Source organism: Ochotona curzoniae, unplaced genomic scaffold, assembly GCF_017591425.1.
Source record: "Ochotona curzoniae isolate NIBS_2020 unplaced genomic scaffold, NIBS_Ocur_1.0 contig_2404, whole genome shotgun sequence".
In the NCBI taxonomy this organism is placed as follows: Eukaryota; Metazoa; Chordata; class Mammalia; order Lagomorpha; family Ochotonidae; genus Ochotona; species Ochotona curzoniae.
The window spans coordinates 9,967,454-9,982,097 of NW_024465451.1; the positions used below are offsets into that span (position 1 = coordinate 9,967,454).

At 42.6% G+C, this 14,644-nt stretch overlaps 1 protein-coding gene across 1 annotated transcript in view; it reads left to right on the forward strand.

Annotated features, from left to right (window-relative positions):
- Nucleotides 1-14,644, forward strand: part of SMAP2 (small ArfGAP2) — a 54,943-nt gene that overhangs the window by 21,010 nt on the left and 19,289 nt on the right. The window contains exon 2 of the mRNA XM_040974296.1: nt 14,480-14,613. Within this exon, the coding sequence (XP_040830230.1) occupies nt 14,480-14,613 (134 nt within the window). The remainder of the gene's footprint in view (nt 1-14,479; nt 14,614-14,644) is intronic.

The window sequence follows — 14,644 nt, forward strand, 5'->3', positions numbered from 1 at the left end:
TGCATTGCAAAGTCAGATATATATATAGAGAGAGGAGGAGAGACAGAGAGGAAGATCTTCCATCTGATGGTTCACTCCCCAGTGACCACAACGGCCTGAGCTGAGCCAATTTGAAGCCAGGAAACAGGAGCCTTATTCCGAGCCTCCCACACAGGTACAGGGTTCCAAGGCTTTGGGCCGTCCTTGACTGCCTTCCCAGGCCACAAGCAGGGAACTGGATGGGACGTGTGGAACCGCCAGGACTAGAACCGGCACCTACATGGGATCCTGGCGCATTCAAGGCGTGGACTTTAGCCACCAGGCCACCGTGCCGGGTCCTGTTCTTATTTTTTGTTTTTAATAAAGTCCACTCTGTCCTCAAATGAAGAGGTAGACCTGCCTACATCTCCATTAAGTTTTGCCATGCATGGCATCTGTAATGTCAGAGGACTATCCTTTACTGAATGCGTTGTAAGGGCGTCATTGGCTTATGTCATCAGTCTCCTGTCACTGACTTTATGAGACTCTTCAACTTAGAAAATATCCTGGTTAGTTCTTTTCTTTTCCCCCTTGAAATATGTCAGCTCTTCATTACAAAATCAGTCATAGCAGCACATACCAGAATCACCCAAGGAAACCCCAAAAGGCTTGGTCCTTTTTTGCTTTATAAGATTAATTTCTGAGACCAGTACCATGACTCAGCAGGCTAATTCTCCACCTTATGATGCTAGCATCTCATATAGGCATCAGTTTGTGTCCCAACTGCTCTACTTCCCAACCAGCTCTCTGCGTATGGCCTGGGAAAGGAGTGGAGGATGGCCCAAAGCCTTGGGACCCTGAATCCACATGGATAACCCAGAAGAGGCTCCTGGCTCTCAGCTTTGGTCCAGCTCAGCTCTGCTGTTGCAGCCATCTGGGGAGTGAACCAAAGAATGGAAGATCTTTGTCTCTGTCTCTCCTTCTCACTCTATATATCTGCCTTTCAAGTTTAAAAAAATTTAAAAACAAGATTTATTTCTTTATTTGTTAAGCAGAGTTTCAAGGAGGTGGGGCAAGGGAGAGATTGATTTTTCGTTGACTGGTTCACTCCCCAATGTCTGCAGTGGGTGGGCCTGGCCAGGCTGAAACAAGGATCCTGGAACTTCTTCCAGGCTTTTCATGTTGGTGGAGGGTTTACCTCAAGTACTTCAGCCATCACCACAGTCTCTCATGGTACATATTAGCGTGAAGCTGCGATTGGTAGTTGAGCTGGTACTTGTACCCAGCACTTTGAAATAGCAGGTTGGTATCCCAAGTAGTATTTTAACCACTGCCTCAGATAACGACTCTGGTAAGATATTTTAAAATGGGTTTTTATTAAGTTATAATAACAAATAGAAATTATAATACCATTGGTGTCTACTGTAATATTTTGCTATCTGGATTGTTGTGGCAGTCGGAGTCCTTGTGGTTGGAATCAGGAACTTACCAAACCCAGGTCCCTCCTCCAGCCCAGGAGAAGGCCTCTGAGGGTCTGAAGGTAGGTTTCTCTATGCGAGAGAAATGGCAACTAGCATCTGTGCATATGTTTTTTTTTTTAAAGATTTATTTTATTTTTATTGGAAAGTCAGATATACAGAGAGGAGGAGAGACAGAGAGGAAGATCTTCCATCCGATGATTTACTCCCTAAGCAACCACAACGGCCAGTGCTGTGCTGATCCAAAACCAGGAGCCAGGAACTTCTTCCAGGTCTTCCATGTGGGTGCAGAGTCCCAAGGCTTTCGGCCATCCTCGACTGCTTTCCCATGCCACAAGCAAGGAGCTGGATGGGAAGTGGAGCTGCCGGGATTAGAACCAGCACCCAGATGGGATCCTGGTGCATTCAAGGTGAGGACTTTAACTGCTGGGCCACTGCATCAGGCCCTGTGCATACAGTTTTAAGGGTGAAATGATGTCATTGTTGGTATATAGAAAGGAGAGAAGAGGGCTCAGAGCAATGGCTTGATTACTAATGCTTCCCTGCAAGTACTGGCATCTCAAATGCCTGCTGGTTTGTGTCCTTGCTGCTCCACTTTCTGCTTGTGGCCTGGGAAAGCAGAGGAGGATGTTCCAAAGCCTTGGGACCCTGTACCACGTGGGAAACTCAGGAGAAGTTCCTGGCTCCTGCCTTCGGATTGGCTCACCTCCTGCCGTTGCGGCTATTTAGGGAGTGAACCAGAAGATGGAAGATCTTTCTGTCCTCTCCATAAATCTGATCTGTTTTTCCAATACAAATAAATAAGTATTTAAAAAAAGAGAGAGAGAAAAAGTAATAAGACTAGAAAGGCCCAATCATAGAAAAATTTAAGCCATACGTAGAAGCTCACTTAAAGGTGGGGGTCCAGTTACATGACTTGGAATGAGGCAATGATATCTTCAGAACATCCCTTGGCAGAGCGCCTTTTCACAAGTAATAAATTTCCAAATGAGTGCTCTGTTCTTTCCCTCTGAATATATTTTGAGAGATGTGGTTGGATAACAATGTCATGGGATGGTTGATTGAGCTGTTCTTCAGTGTCAGAAACATCATCTTTGGTACTGTCCACTGCTGGGACAGAGAGAAAGTCACCGCCTAACCTACCATGAAGCCCTACATACTAATAAGAAACCCGGGAAATAAGATTGGCATGGAGCTAAATTTACTGAAAGTCAATTGCCTTCTTTTCAGTCCCTCCACCGTAATTTAATTAATTTTAGAGGTGTAGTTACTATCATTCGGAAGAGGTAGATTCCAAAGATACTCTAATCTAGGTAAGGAATTGACTCTCAGAGTTGAATTATTTGAAGTCATACGTGAATTTGTGGCCCTGTTTAGATAACCCATATCTTCAGCTTTGTGGGTAGCAGGGGCGGGGGGCATGTAAGTACCAAGAACTGGGCCTGGTGTGATAACCTAGCGGCTAAAGTCCTTGCCTTGCTTGGGCCAGGATCCCATATGGGCACCAGTTGGTGTTCTGGAGGCCCCTCTTCCCATCCAGGTCCCTGCTTGTGGCCTGGGAGCTTCGGATAAGCTCAGCCTCGGCCATTGCAGTCACTTGGGGAGTGAACCAGTGAATGGAAGATCTTCCTCTCTGTCTCTGCTCTCTATATCTGACTTTCCATTGAAAACAAATAAATCTTTGAAAAAAATTACCAAGGTTAAGTAAGTTCTAAGAGCTGTATATGTGAGCATGTTCTTGGAGTAGCTCTAACAAGTATTAGTTTTCACAAAATTTAAAGGAAATAGCTAGCCAGAAGGAGCTGATAAAAGAAGCGGCCTCCAGCTGTAGATACATGCCCTGTTTTGTCTTTTGACTTTTGGTTATTGTATTACTTTAAGTTTTTATTCCTTTCTCTAGGTCCTTTTTCAGCTATGTTAAATTTTGCACCCTGCCTCCTTGCCCAGGGCTGAGTGAAATCTAGGCTGTCCCATGGTGTGTAAACATTAACAACTTGAGAAAGGTGGAGGGAAAAAAGTTCCCTTCTTCTCTTCCACTGGGCCTGGGTCTGCCTTCCTGTTCATTTCCTAGTGTTACAGACTTTCTTAGGGCAACTGCTGCGTAAGTTTAGACATCGATTGACTAATCATTTCACCAGTGAATACACGGCAGCATTATATCTCACTAACCGTTTTCTGGTTACCTGGTGGGAAGATAATGTTACTTCTCCTCATCTCCATCTCCACTGCTCTCCTAACAATCTAACAGCCATCTCTTCTGTCATTGGTCTGCTGGATCGAGTCAGCTACTGTCTTCTGTTGGAATCGCTAGACCTCTATCTGTAATCAGCACTGTTGGAAGCAGCTTAACCCTGCATGTCACCATACTGATCCCTTCACCTCCAGTTTCCTAATTTTCAATTTCTAGCATAGTGTTTACTTTTGTTTCCTAAATCAATCTCAGAAGTATTTCAATTCACATTGTCTCAAACATCTCAGGAGCTTAACTTCTCTTTTTTCAAGTGTGTGAATATGGCTGGTGTCTGTTTTCAACAAACGGAAGCACCGTTCTTGCCAGATGGCCTGGATGCAAAGATACTTTTCTTGCAGAGCAAGCTGAGAGCGGAGACTGATTGAGTAAGCTCTTGGTTTGGACTCATGGTTCCTTAAAAGGTTTGTATTTGCAGAAGTTCAAAGTTACTGTTTATTTTGGAACAGGGAACTGAATGAATTCTCTTTTGTGTAAATAAAATGCACTGGTAAACTTTCCTGTCAGTACTTGCATGTAATTTATTCAAGATCATACTAGTGTGTCTGTGTACTGCTCCTCCCCTCACCCCTGTTTTCTTGGTAGTAAATCAGAGAATTAAGAGATATAACATTAGATTTATTACTTTTTAAAAGATTGATTTGATTTTATTGGAAAGGCAGATTTATGGAGAGAAGGAGAGACAGAAAGATCTTCCATCTGCTGGTTTACTCCCCAAATGGCTGCAGCAGCTGGAGATGAGCCAATCTGAAGCCAGGAGCCAGGAACTTCTTCCGGGTCTCCCCCGTAGGTACCGGGTCCAAGACTTTGGGCCATCCTCTGTTATTCTTCCAGGTCACAAATAGGGAGCTGGGTGGGAAGTGGAGCAGCTGGGACTTGAACTAACACCTGTACGGGCAGCCATTGTTGTTGGCCCTAACCCAGCATATCCCTTTTAAACCAGATTTCAAAGCCGATCCCAAGATTTGTGAACTAAATTTGATTCACCATTTTCAGCTCATCAAAACATAACACCTTTATAAATTAATGATCTAGCTTTGCATTTTCTGAATCATTGAATGTTAAACCTGGAAGGGACCAAAAATTATGCACAAATTGTTTAAGTAGTCAAAAGGATCTTGAGGTTCATTGATTGCCCAACTGACTCCATGGCAATCATTTCCCTGCCATCTCCCTGACTTGATTTCCCAAGCCTCAGCAGGAACACCAGCACTTAGGGGATTTTACCATTTCTAGAGATGCTGCATTGGTTTTTACACAGCCTTCCTGGTTAGGAAATTATTCCTGAATGTGTGCTAAAATCATTGACACAGTGGTGCTAGTATTACTTTTGCAGCCTCACTGAAATCAGTTACCCTGTGATTGCTTAGCCTTTAAAGTATTTGAAAATGCCACCCTTCATTTTGTGAAATAGGAAAAAATGATGTACTTTTATGTTGTTTGTTGATTAATTCATTTGACAAATATTTATTGTGTAAAGTCTTCTGTTTTCTAGTATTGTACTAAGTGTTTAGAATCGGTGATGAAGAGACACGATCCTGGCTTTCCAGTGCTCAGTCTAATTGGGGCAGGAGAGACCTGTAAATAACTAGCTTTAATAAGATATTTAGTTGTAAAGGGACAAAACATGTGGTGGACTCAGCCATAGAAAAGGTTGACTTATTTTTTTTTTAAAGATTTATTTATTTATTGGAAAGTCAGATATACAGAGAGGAGAAGAGACAGAGAAGAAGATCTTCAATCCGATGATTCACTCCTCAAGTGAGCACAACGGCCGATGCTATGCCGATCTGAAGCCAGGATCCAGGAACATCTTCCAGGTATCTCACATGGGTGCAGGGTCCCAAGACCTTGGGCCGTCCTCGACTGCCTTCCCAGGCCACAAGCAGGGAGCTGGATGGGAAATGGAGCTGCCGGGATTAGAACTGGTGCCCATATGGGATCCGGAGCATGTTCAAGGCGAGGACTTTAGCTGCTAGGCCACACTGCTGGGCCCAAAAAGGTTGACTTATTAAAGTGGGGGTTAGGAACATTGTTTCTGTTATAACATCATTGTGGGTCATATAAAATTACCAAATTGGCCCTGCCACAGATTTGTTGAATCTCAACTTCTTCCTGAGGTTGTCTTAGCAGGGCCAGAACAAATGATTTGGGGAACCTCATGAGCCAGACTTCCCCCCACACCCTCTGAGGGCCTCACAGAAGATAGAACATTACATTTGATCTTAGCCAAAAGGCCAAGAGGCGAAGAAGAAGATAGAAAATTAGACGGGAACTTGAGGGTTTTTTTCAAGCAGACAGTGAGGGAGAATGAGGGAGAATGCCATGCCAGGTAGGGAAAAAATGGTGTAAACAAAGAGGTGTGAGTGTGTGCCATGTTTCAGAATTGCTTTGAAAGATTTGTTTTATTTATTTTAAATGCAGAGTTAGAGAGAGATTGAAAGATCCATCTGCTGGTTCACTGCCTAAATGACTGCAACAGCCAGAGCCAGGCCAGACTGAAGCCAGAAGCCAGGAGCTGGGAGCTTCGTCTGGGTCTCTCAGATGTGGAGCTGCTTGTGTTTGAAGCAGTGGCCACTTGGGATGCTGGTGTTACCACCAGCAAGCAGCTTTGCTTACTGTGCTACAATGCCAGCCCTAAAGCTCAGGCTCTTAATAGGCAGCAGCTGTCATGGTAAGGAGTTTCAGTTTATCCCACAACCGTGAGCTGCTCTGCTTCCAATCCAGTTTCTTGCTTAGGCGGCTGGAGAGTAGCACAAGGTCTAGTTACTTGGGTTTCTGTCTTTCATGTGGGAGACCTGAATGGAGTTCCTGGCATCTGGTTTCAGCCTAGCCTAGAACTGACTGTTACAGTCACCAATAAAAGAGATTTCTCTCTCTCTTTCTCTGTTGTGCTGCCTTTCAAATAAATAAGTAAATCAACAAGTAGATCTTTAAAAGAACATGAATGGTTTTTAAAAATGTATTAAAAATGAGTAAAGTATACAAGTAATAAATATTCCACAAACCCATTATCTAGAGATAATAGTGTTGAATATTTTACATATATTTTTCCAGACCATTTTTCTGTGCATGCATATATACTTATTTACATTTTTAACTACCCTATTAATGCTAGATTTAAACAACTGTTATATCATGGAGATATTTGTATATCAAGTTAGCTACAAGGTTATTTTTTTGTTGTTGCACGATTAGGCATGATTGCCTTATGTAATCCATTTTATTTCTAATTTTTATAAGTACACGGTAATGAGCAATCTTTATGTGTTTCATTGTGTACTTAATGTGATATTTTTTCTGATGAATTCTTAGATACAGAAATCAAAGAATTTATTTTCTTTTAATTTTTAATTTTAGATTTGCTTCCCCGTTGTATGGGAGGAACTGTGTTGTACCCTAAAAATTTGACAGGGATTACCACAAGTCTAATGTTGTGTCACTAAAATAGTTTAAAAATTATTTTTAAATGTTAGGTATTGTTTACATAATTGAGAGGCATGCACGCCTGTGTGGGCCTCTGATTAGGGTGGTGAGCGTCAGGTATGGAGGTGGGACAAGTGTTTCAGCGTTTTCTTTTTCCTCTTGTGTCTACAAGGGGAGGCTGCTCCTTGCTGTTGAACTACATTAGCAAACCAGGGAATGGCCACCTTACAAACCTTGATGTGGGGAAGACTGTTCCGAAGGTGTTACTTGAATTGTTTCGATAGTTCTGAGAAGTTGTTGGTTTTGTTGCACCAAGGTTGAGAAAATCTTTCCAAGGTCTATTGGTTGACAAAGACTACCATAGTGCATTTACAGACCCAGGAACATGCTGCAAAGCTTGGTCAAGAGAATTGTCCAACCTGTTGTACTTTCTGTTCTCCGAATAGGGATTTGATGCTCCCTGCTGGCCTACGTAAGCTGGCTCTCATGTCCTCCAATTGCATCTGAGCATGCTATCCACTGTGCAGACATCAGCACCTGAAGAGGCCTAGTTCTGATACATTCACTCCAAGTTTGGATCATAAAAGTTGTGATTTTTCCCTTTGGTTGAGGTCCTAGTTCAATGGCCCAATTGGAGAGTCCCCCAAGAAATCTTAGCTGGGGTGACCTCATTTGACTCTTGTGTGCATCAGCCAGTGTAAAGTCTGTCACCTGTACCAGCCAATGTACATACAGGTAAATGCAGCTTCCTGGTCTGTTCTGCTCCAGTTCCATATCTCCCAGGAACCAATAGATACTGTGGCCCAGAAGCCACACCACCATACACCCAGTCCTCAAGCATACTAGCAGGTACTGTGGCCTAGACAGAGCAACCCCTGTTAACCCCCACCAGGCCCACCCCTAGCCCTGTTTTACATGTGCCAACCTCTGCTATGGCCTAGCCCGGCTTCACCTGTATCCAACCCAGCCTGAAGATGTTCACCTTGGGAGGAAATAGATGATACCGCAAGTAGCTGAGGCCCTGCCACCCATGTTGGAGCCCTGGATTGGGTTCCTAGCTCCTGGCTCCAGTACCTGGTCTAGGGCCATGGCAGGTGTTTGGGTAATGAACCACCATACGAGGGCCCGCTTCTGCCTCTAAATAAATTTTTAGAAACATTCTTATCTTTTAGAGACACAAACTAACGTATATATGGATGAAATGCTCTGATGTTCCAAGATTTGGGTGGGACGGAAAGCGTCTAGGGGTATATAGCAGAAACAGTATTGGCTAGGAGGGCCCAGTGGCGTGGCCTAGCTGCTAAAGTCCTCGTCTTGAACGCGCTCAGGATCCCATATGGCCGCCGGTTCTAATCCCAGTAGCTCCACTTCCCATCCAGCTCCCTGCTTGTGGCCTGGGAAGGCAATTGAGGACAGTCCAAAGCTTTGGGACCCTGCACCTGTGTGGGAAACCTGGAGGAGGTTCTTGGCTCCTGGCTTCAGATCGGCACAGCACTGGCCATTGCGCTCATTTAGAGAGTGAATCATCGGATGGAAGATCCTCCTCTCTATCTCTCCTCCTCTCTGTATATCTGACTTTGTAATAAAAATAAATAAATCTTTAAAAATATATATCGGCTAGGAGTTAAGCTGCTTTTGTGTGTTTGGAATTTTCCATAATACAATGTAAATAATAAAGCAATAGAAAAAGAGAGTAGAAGAGATTATAATATGATTTTGGATGGGGGCTGGTGTGCTGGGGAAGACTAAGGAAACACTGTTTTGAGGAAGAAATATTTCAGCTGAGACCCTTGTGGCAAGTAGGGGATGGATAGTGGTTTGGGAACAGAACTTTTGGCAGAGGGAGTAGCATGCACAAAGGACAGCAACCCTAAGGAGGGAACTTGTTGGTGCCTTGGGGAAGTGAAAGAAGGCTGGGGCCAGAGAAGGAATGGGCCAGACATCTGAGGGCCTGTGAAGTCCGGCAGTAATAGAGACATGTCTTCCTGAGGAAGGTTTCAAGTGACAAGGTGGCCTTTGCTGCTGCTTTTTGTTTGTTTGTTTTGTTTTTTGGAGTATGGTTTTGGGTTGGACTCTGGGGATGGAGAATGTAGAGGTAAAGAGACATTAGTATGTTGTTACACTGGTGCAAAAGATCAAGTGACCATAGACTAGAGAGATAGACTTGGAGAGAAGAGATACTGATCTGACAAGTATTTTGGTATTTGTGATGTGAGGGTTAAGGGAGAGAAAGGTTTCAAGTTGATGCATAAGTTTTCATCTCATATGGTTGAATGGACAGAAGTGTAATTGACTGACTTGGAAAAGAATGGAGGATGAGCAGAGTTTGCAGCGAGAGATTTGAGAGCTCCAGTTGGAATATGCATGCGAATCAGACAATTAGAACCAATCTACATTTTCATCTCTCATGTGAGAGTATCTGGAAGGTTTCTATTCAGAGATCTGTACAGATTTATATTTAGGAAATATTGCTCTAGTGGGAGTCTGAAGACCATTTAGCTGTTAGTTGGTGACATTTTGAATTGAGAAAGCTCATCTTTGTTGTCTCTGCTTTAGTACGTACGCCCAGTACTTAAAGGACAGAATGCTTGACACATAGGCACTCAACAAGTTAGCAGGTCTAAACATTTCCAAGGCTTTTTTTTTTTTTAACTTACCCTGGCTGTTGAATTTTTCAGTAGTTCCATGATGTTAACAAGTCTAAAGCCATCAGTTTAGTAATTTTCCCCCTATGTGTTTGGAACTCCATTGTTGAGAGATCAGTGAGCTGTGATTATTATAATAGTAGCTGTAGCTCTGGTTCTCCCTTTTGCTGAATTCTTAAGGCCAGAACTCTTCTAATCGTGGCAGCTCTAGGGCGCCATTTTAGTAGCAAGAGAAATGTGCAGCAGGAGAAATTAGTTACACAGAACCTATTCAAAAGTTGCACATCATTGACTATTGCTTATATGCCTTCCGTTTTGCAAATGCAGACATAAGCCCTAGAGAGATGTCAAACCCATGTGCCTATTCAACACCATTAACTTATTACAGTAGATTTTTTTGTCTGATCAGTAAAATCTATATGTTTTTTAAAATGCTCATTAATTTCATTGTGCATAGTGGTTACACATTAATTTTAATATTGTTTAGTACTACCTGAGCTCACTCTTAGTCTCCTCTTGAATATATTCATTCAGCTGCAACCTCATTTCTTTTTTTATTTATTTTTATTGGAAAGGCGGATGTACAGAGAGGAGAGACACAGAGGAAGATCTTCCATCCCATGGTTCACTCCCCAAGGGACTGCAACAGTTGGACCTAAGCCAATCTGAGGCCAGGAGACTCCTCCGGTCTCCCATGTGGGTGCAGGACCCCAAGGCTTTGAGCCGTCCTCTGCTGCTTTCCCAGGCCACAAGCAGGAGCTGGATGGGAAGCGGGACTGCCAGGATTAGAACCGGCGGCCATATGGGATCCTGGCACATTCAAGGCAAGGACCATAACTGCTAGGCTACTGTGCTGGGCCCGCAACCTCATTTTTGTGTTGGCCCAATCACTACCAGTATGTATCGGTTAATAATCTTTTTTGTTTTTGTAATTGTTTGGAATATTGCCTCTCAACATCTCTTTCCATTTTCAGTTTCAAAATTGCATCTTTAAAATTTTCTCCTCAGTTTCCACAGTAAATTGAACAGGGTTTGGGGGCCTGTTGGGTGATTGGCCATGATTAATGTCTGTTGAGCAGTTGGCTTCTCTTTGCAAGTATGATGGATTTAAGTACCCTGGCCCTATGACAGCAATTCCAGATGCCATGAAATTCAAGCAACACCATCCAGCCTTATGGCCCCAGGCCTTCTTTCTGTGTGTAGGGTGGAGATGTTTAGGCATAGTGGCAGGGTGGGAATGCGTATAGCAGAGAAGACCCCAGTGCGGGTTTAGATAGTGCATTTTCCAAGAATATTTTGAGATAGATAAAGGAAGCTGCTTGGAAAAAATGATATATTCTAGAAGGCTGAAATTGGGTCCATTTCACTACAGTAACTATATACCATCCTTCCATTTTACATTGTATACTCAAGTATGTAAAATAAAACTTTAAAAAAAAAAAAACCAGAATATTGGCTCCAGGATTAAATTTCTTTCTTCCTTAGAAAAGATTAATTTATTTTTTTAAAGGGCAGAATTAGAGAGGGAGAGTCAGAGATCACTCCCCAAATTGCCTCAACAGCTGGAACTTGGCCAAACCAAAGCCAGGAACCAAGAGCTTTATCCAGGTCTCCCACCTGGATGGCAGGTTTTTTTTGTTTGTTTGTTTGTTTTACCCTAGGCACACTGGCAGGGAGTTGGATTAAACTGAAATAGCAGGGGCACATGCCTGCACCTGTATGGGATGCCAGCACTGCAGGCAATGGTTTTACTTACTGTGCTGTAATGCAGTTCCCCAGATTTTTTTCTTTCTGACATTCAGTGAGTCTTGGTTCCGACATTTTTGGACAAGTCATATTCCTGTTCGAACAGATGCATTCTGTGGTGCTCTGCAGGGTTGATATGTGAGTGAATGGGTTAGCAGTCCCTTGTCAGTGAAGCTGAATGGGAAATGATGCCAGAAACCTCGTTGTGAACTTTGTTCTCCCTTACAGTTCTCTTATTACCATCCCTTCATGTGCTAGCCACCGTGAGGTGGGTGTTACAGGTGAGAGGCTTAGGGAGTGTGTATGTTTCATATAGGTGGTCATTGATGGAACTGAGTTCAAATAGAATTCTGCTGGCTGCAGATTGTTCTTTTAGTAACCATGACATTTCTCCAAATAACATTTTCAGCTGTATAAGTAACTTGTGGCACCTACAGTCATTGGTGAACCTAGTAGTTCAGAACTCGATGAGTCTCTGGGATAGAGCAGCCACTGTTTTATTATGAAAATGTGTTTTGCAGGAAGGATGGCAGGTGGGGGACAGTGGTGGCAGATGGGGACCAGAGGAGGCTCTCCCCTGACTTCTCATGAACATGTGGTTGCCTGAGTTTCTATGGTGGACCTTATCGGTGTCCTCAGAGCGTCTGGTCTTGGTCTTGAATTCTTCAAAGCAAGACCTGGGGACCAAGTCTTGACAGTGGTTTAAATGATTGAGAATTGCCTTCTTCATAGGAACTGCCAGGAAGCAAACAAGATAACTTTTCAAGCTAAATTTTTTAGAGATTAGTTTGTTTTCATTATCTGAAAATCAGAGAGAGAAAGAGAGAGAGAGAGATACCTTCCATCTGCTGGTTCACTCCCAAAATACTTGTAATATTTTGGTTGGGCCATGTTGAAGCTGGGAGCTGGAGCCCAAGCCAGGTTTCCTGTATGGGTAGTGGGAACCAGGCACTTGAACCCTCAAGTGTAGACTCCTGCGGTGACTATGAGCAGGAAACTGGACTTGGCAGCAAAGCCAGTGCCTCTTGGAAAGGATCGCAGGCACTCTGACCTGGGCTGCAGCACCCCAAGCCAGGGGCTAAACACCTGCCTCTACAGCCAGCTTTTAAGGGGGTTTGATTTGATTTTGTTAGCAAGCAAATACATTTTAAGTATCTTATCATGAGTCGTAAACTCTACAACCTAGAGCAAAAAAAAAAAAATGGTAAGAAACATGAAATATTAACTTCGGATTTACTTTTAATCTTGAGCTACTCAGATCTTTTTTTTTCTTTTTTATTGATTACATTGCATTATGTGACACAGTTTTGTAGGCACTGGGATTCCCCCTCTCCCCAAACCACCTCCCCATGGTGGATTCCTCCACCTTGTTGCATTATCACAGTTCAAATTCAGTTGGCTATTCAGATCTTATCAAAGTTTCTTTATGAAAACTGTAACACTGCACTACACAAAAACAAGTATGTGAATCATTTGTGTGTTTATCAGCTATATAGCAGACCAGTGATGCAAGTCCAACTGGGCATTTGAAGGTACTGAAGATCTTTTCAAGAGATAAATCCAAGGCTATCAAGATAATAGCAGTAAGATATTGGGATAGCATTTCAGGCAGAGAACACCATCTGGTGGTGATAAGGAGGATGTGAGCCCTGTGTATGTCGTAATTGCTATAGTAAATGAACAATATCGTCAAAAATACTGTTTTATTTATAATACTTGTAAATTCAAACTACTGGGAATGATTGGGGGGGGCATGTAATTCAAGCATTCTTTCATTAAGGCCTCTTCATAGCCTGTGGACTAACAAAATAATTGCCTGTGTCCCACAGAACTGAAGTCTTGTGCCCTTTTTGTTGTTTCGAATGTGGATGTGGTTTATTGCTGCAGAAAATCAATTGGTGTCCTCTCACCACTTTTTTACAACCTCCAGTTCTGATGTCATGCTTGCTTTGTGTGGTAAATTTCTGCCTCATGGCGTGTTGGAGGAGGAAGTGTTTCTGGTGTCTTAGTCAGTCTTTAGCAGGTGTCATGTGAAAGTAAGTCACTCTTTTCCTAGACAACAGTTATGAAGCAGAATTTGATAGTTTTCCAGCATGATTATGAGAGTGAGCCAAGTTGGCAGAGAGCAGAAAATCTGTAAAGATTCTTCATTAAAATTCCTGAGATGTTTCCTTTGTTGCAATAGGTATCTTTATTTTTATAACAATTATTATTATTGGCAACCTTGAATCTAGATAATTCTACAGTTGAGTAAAGTAAGGACATCAGCCCAAGTTTAAAGGATCCTATTAAGTCAATGTGGATGCATATTTTATAAGTCTAGCGGGGAAGTGAGGATAAACAAAGTTTTTAATTTCAGGTCAAGTCTCAAGCTGGCGTCCCCATCTGTATCTTTTTTCCTAGTAGGAAAACTAAATCCAGGCCCCAACATCATTGCAGGGTCTCTTGGGTGAGGACTGTCCATATAAAGTGCTAGATGTGACATAAATTTAGGAGTTTTCTTTATATGTGATATAGTTTCCAACATCTGTGTTTCAACACTCACCGGTAACTGTAAAAAACTGTTCTAAGCACGCATATTATATACTTCCACTAAAATGTCCAGAATTGGAAAATCCATAGAGATGGAAAATAGATTTGTGGTTGTCAGTGGTTGAAAGGAAGGGATTTGGAGGGAATGGAAAATATCTGAAAATGGGTTTTGGATTTCGTTTGGAGTGATTAAAATGTTCTGGAATTAGGTAGTGGTTATCCTTACACAAAAAATTTAAAAAATTTAATCTCGAAAAAATTAAAATAACAATAGCAAAAAAAGAAACCTCAATCCGTGGAGCAATGAACAGAGTTAATTAAAAAATGACTATGTCAGCCTTCTTTCACTTCAGTTCTAGTAGAAATGTCAAACTAGCGATCACTGCTTGGACCTTGAATGTCATTGTAACTTGTGTTTGTTTTTACCCTGTCCCTCTGCTTCCCAGGGCCACGATGGGCCTCCTGGAACATCGGTGTGTTCATCTGCATTCGGTGTGCTGGGATCCACAGGAACCTGGGGGTGCACATATCCAGGGTAAAGTCAGTTAACCTCGACCAATGGACTCAAGAACAGATTCAGGTACTTCTGCAGTCCAAGAAAGTCAGCCACT